The 5,147-nt window shown below is 46.5% G+C and overlaps 1 protein-coding gene across 1 annotated transcript; it reads left to right on the top strand.

Moving 5' to 3' along the window:
* Positions 1 to 2,762: 2,762 nt before the first annotated feature.
* Positions 2,763 to 4,607, top strand: CCR75_009762 (uncharacterized protein; the record flags this gene model as incomplete). Its single annotated transcript, XM_067967801.1, has 1 exon — positions 2,763 to 4,607. One exon carries the CDS (start codon positions 2,763 to 2,765, stop codon positions 4,605 to 4,607), a length of 1,845 nt encoding a protein of 614 aa, XP_067822298.1.
* Between the last annotated feature and the right edge of the window lie 540 nt (positions 4,608 to 5,147).

Here is a 5,147-nt window from a genome sequence, read left to right as displayed (position 1 = left end):
TCAGAAGGCCCATCGGAAAACACGCGCCCTTGGCGCTTGTAAATCGATTGCAAAACGTCAATCGCGTCACGCATCTCAATAGAGATGCGAGCCCTTCCCCAGGGCGAAGAAAGGGAATAGACATCCCCTTTTACCCTCTTCGAGTTGTCTACACAACACGGACAGGGATCACCCCACGTGAGGCATGGAAGCCCAGCCTCACGTGACAACCGATGCAATTTATACTTTGCACCGGTTGGAGTTCTTTTCTCAAGTTTAACGCGATTCGCGATAAGTTTTTGTAGCCAGGCCTCGCGTCCAATGTCTTTGACATTGCGAATGAACGCGCTCCAGGATTGCATAAGCGAGACTTTATCTCGCTTATTATTGCCACTAAACCATCGGTGCTTAAGAAAAGCATCGAGATAGAAATCTTCCTCAGCGCGAAAGTTCTTCGCGCTGGGATCAAGGCCATGTAGCTTTGTCGCAATAAAAAGGGGTTTTTATTGTGAGGAGTAGTTTCTCCAGACAAGCTATTGATGAGCTTTTCTGGCAAAAGCCATGGCTTCTTTTCAGGGGCGAGATGAGACATTTTACTGTCTTCATTCCCCTGAGTGGTACCCACTGAAGCAGGGGTACCACAAGAACTTTTCTTACGATGGCTTACGCCATCGTCATCACCTTGCACAGAAACACGTGCAGGTGACCGTATGGGAGATCGTACGGGCGATGAGGGATCATCCTCATCGTCGGATCCAAATAGACTATTTACTCGTCTATCAGAATGAGCCCTCTCATTCGAAGGCTCATAGTCAGCCGCCGACGTCTATCAGGTGACTGTTCCATTCTCCCCGAGTCGGCCGTTTCGTCCGACTCGCATTCGTAGTCGACCTCCAAAGAGGGGTCGTATTCACGTGGTGAACCACCACGTGCTCTCGCAACTTCTAGTGTTGCGCGAGAAGAAGATACTACGGCAGATGTTCCGTCTGCCGCAAGCGATAACAGTGCGTCACCCGCGGCTGCACGAACTGCAGCCGAAGGCGCCACACTATCAGCACCCCGCATGAATTGTTTCTTCATGCGATGAAATTTAAAATGATGGATCTGATTAATCAAAATCATTTTAAAAATTAAGTGGTCACATAGCGACCACTCCATCTAATGACATTCAGAGTGATTGTCGTTTAAGGGAGAGGTGATGTAACAGAGTGTATCGTTACATGAAATTTACACTTAAAGAAAGTTAATTAATATATTATCTAAAAGGTAGATAATATTTGGAGGGTATTACTCTATATAGTAATATCCTGAATTCTTATCCATAAATAGGTATAGGCCATTATATCTATTTATTCCGCAGACTAATCAGCTGTAGAAGTAATTAAAGAGAGTTACAAGATAAGATAGATAAGAATTCATTTACATGTTTAGTATTAGGTTATAGTTAAGTCAGCATTTACAAAGATAGATTAAGAGACACTTAACTATATTAATACAGTTTTCATTTTACCCTCTTAAGTTAACTTGTCTTAAGGGAAGTCTTCCTCTGCACGTACAGTGTACGTCACCTAACGAAAGGCACCACTCACAACTGAAGCAGTGTGAAGTGGACTTGTACTGAAACAGTACAAGTCGTAGTGCCCCGTTACAATAACAAGAAAACAACATTGTGCCAGTTTCAAAGAAAACTTAAATTTTCACTTATCGGGCATTCAACGAGCTTGATGCAGTATAAGACACCTACTGGTACTACGCGCGAGCTACCTTTCGAGGAGTTAAGGTTTAGGTGAAATAGTTGACGAACCGGAAAGAAGTGCTAAGCATAAAATTTCCCATGGATATTAATATTTAAACGAATTTTGCTTTGGCAGAAAGGCACGTTGTAGATGCACAATGGCATCCGATACATTTGGCGTACGCACGGCTGCCGCAGAGGTCATTAGCTGACGTTAAGGCTGTATAGCGTTTACTCGAATGACTGCAGTCATCTTTGTAAAATGATGGCTCTTGGCAACAGGTGGTCCTTTAAACAGATTATTTTGTTACAACCAAAATATCGATATTTGCTAAACGATGATGATGTTTTGCTTGAATGATAAAACACACTAGCGCACTTTGGGATCGCATGGTAATAGTTTCATGACCGACACTAAATCCTAAGTACGATAAGAACACTGTAGGAGCAGACATTGCGTGCCGGCTCGACCGACAGTACAAGTCCGACTTTTAATCGAAATGTAAGCTAACCAAGATATAAGATTCTGTAGACTGTCTGTTAGCTGCCCATCTCCCTTCGGATTCAGACGCATTATAGAATTATTCTAGGCACATGGTGTTTCTTAATCTCTTCGCAGACTTCTGATCTTTTAAGTAGCATCTAATGTTGGGTGTGCACTCATAAATACTACAACAAACTGTGCCGTCAGTATTGAGCCTAAACAATGTATACCGAACCGGTATTATTTCTAGTCTGTTCCCATCGGCATCTGCGCTGATCAAGTATGAAGAAAAATCACTCCGTCCTACTTCTGGATCGAAACAGCCAGTGATAATAGGCGGCACTAAGTGCAAATGGTACGAAAAAAGTTGACCCGTAAGTTAAGGCATCCTCCAAAGAAAAACACGTTTCAAATCTTATGGTGAAGTCGGCTGATACAGTACGTTCTTACACCATCTTCGTACTTAGCTGCTCTATCCGCCTTAAAGAACGCTACAGAACTACCGAAAACGACCGCGCGAGAGAAGTCACACAACAGATCTCGCCCCATTCAGAACAAGTACGGATGAGTGTTTTTTGCCGCGACTGGAGCACAAGTCCCGTGAGCGACCGCGTGTGGGCGCAAGCTCTGCACGCGGTTGTCGAGCGCCGCGTATCGCTGCGCCAGGCGTCACAAGACTTTGGGCTTCAACAGTCTGCACTTCACCGCCTCGTGCGTCAGCACACGTTGCGGCAGCTGCGACATGCCCCGTCGTCGCCAGATTCCTCCACCAGCCCGTCCAAAAACGACAAAAGGCCTTTATCGCTTCCGACCACAAGTAGCTGTGGCGTTACATCTAATGATCGCTACGTTTTCCCCCAATTAAATTCGCTAGTCTTAGGCCAACGCAGTCCCAATGGCGGACAGTTGCCGAGCGTTGTGCCAATAACCGCTGTGATGACTCCACCGCTATTCTGTGAACTCACGCCCGAGCTCAACGACGAAATCGTTTCCGTGCTTCGGGAACAATTTGTACAGCAATACGAAGACTACAAAATGCGCGACGGACGCTACCACCGACTCGAGGGTTATGCGGACGCCGACATCGTCAACGTCGTGCGGACGATAGTCGGACGAAATGGCCGTAGTGCTCTCCCAACGAGCTTTCCGTCGCAAGAATGGCTCACCATCTTCAAGCGTGAAAACGACTTTGCCGAAGTGGATGAGGTGGGTCGGTGTGACAGCAGAAGCCGAGCTGGCAGTGGAAACAGCTTAGAGGGCCTCTTATCGTCGCATCAGTTGTCACAGAGTCAAAATTGCGAGCGCGAACAGCACCAACGCTATGATATGGATCACCAAAACAACAACCATTGGGTTCAGAAACATAATTACCGTCAAACGGCGGCTTTGCCTCCTTCTTCACCGCTTCAGCTCAGTCCAGTGCAACTTTGCCTCCCGTACACGTGGGAAGACGCTAACAAGGCAGGCAACCCAATGCTTCAGCAAAATTTACGCTCCTGGCAGCTACAGCTTAAATCAAGGGGAGAAAGCTCATTTAGCCAAAGTAGGAGCCCAGACAGCAGCAACGGCCGTGCCGTCCACTCGGACAGCAACTCAAGCGATCGAAACTACCGGCAGAGCAATTTGGTGCCGGCCAAAGTATGGGAAGCAGCTATGGAAGATGTTGCCATTCATGGCATGAGTCTGCGAAATGCTGCCAAGGTACATGGGGTTCATTTTGCAGCGCTGCACCGTCGCCTCAAAAAGCGCCAACAGTATAAGTTGAATACGCCGTGTGAACCGGACTACATTCCTTTCGAAGATGAGGCTGGGATTGTCCGTGTAATCCATGCGCGCGCTGATATGGGGGTTCTCCTGACGTTTACTGAGCTAGTTGATCTACTGAAACGCACAGCGCTGAAACATCGCTCCTCGTTATCGGAAGACGTCGGGATTGCCCTCGTGCGCAAGTTTCAATCTCGCGTCGAACAGTCTATCCGTCATCTCATTCTTGACTGGCCAACTGTAGCCAACAACGTGCTGTATTTGCTGCGTGACATGAGTGACAGTGAGATTGCTCACAGGGACGACATGGCTGCTTCTTCTAATGCCACCACAAACAATGTGCCTGCTACAAGCAGCGGACCCCGTGGCCAATGCGGGTCGGAGTCATCGTCAGGATCGTTGTCATCGCTGTCTTCGTGGGCTGCATCTTTGCCAATGATGCAAAAGTCGAAATCTGCACAAGCAAACTCAATTGTCTACAGCAAAAATCCCAGCAGTGCCTCAAGTGAAGAGACGGATAATAGCAGCAGCAGCTGCAGTGATGACAGCAATGGCAGCGGGGGACATTCGTCTCCTGCCAAAGTGTCCTTTAGCAAAAATGAGTTGGCTTCCAAGCAACAACCCTGCATAATTCTACGGCTGTGAGCGAGCATTTCAAACGCACTGTTTAAATCTACGAACAAGCCATCAATGTTCACCCAAGTCAGCCAAATTGCACTCGCTGCGTGTGTCTTGCGCCCATGGAAGGCGCAAGACAACCGAATACTATTACTAAAATCGGAAGTGTTGACAGGCATCGACTGCGTTCTTAATAAACTTGTAAATAATTATTTTACGTGATTACACACTTAATCGTAAGGACCACCAAATATTTGTTTAATAAACTGAAATATCACATACTTTTCTAAACCCATCACTCTGCCATTGAAATCCGACAAGCGTTTTTAGTCTAAATTCTCGGCACAGGAATGCGACAGTTTAACTTAGGTGAGAAATGAGCCTTTAATTTGCACTCACTGTACCTTCTTTGTGTGTATCTTGAAAAGTCGCATTACGCACCTTGTCTGCGCGTGATTTGAAACGTCGCCCTATGCAACTTCTTTGTACATATTTCAACACTCCTCCTCTGTCATATGCTCACCTCCAGCCCTTAGTTAATATGCATCAACTTTCGCAACTCTTCAA

The sequence above is a fragment of the Bremia lactucae genome, linkage group LG8 (genome assembly GCF_004359215.1).
Source record: "Bremia lactucae strain SF5 linkage group LG8, whole genome shotgun sequence".
NCBI classification, from domain to species: domain Eukaryota; phylum Oomycota; class Peronosporomycetes; order Peronosporales; family Peronosporaceae; genus Bremia; species Bremia lactucae.
This window is presented reverse-complemented; position numbering and strand designations above follow the sequence as displayed.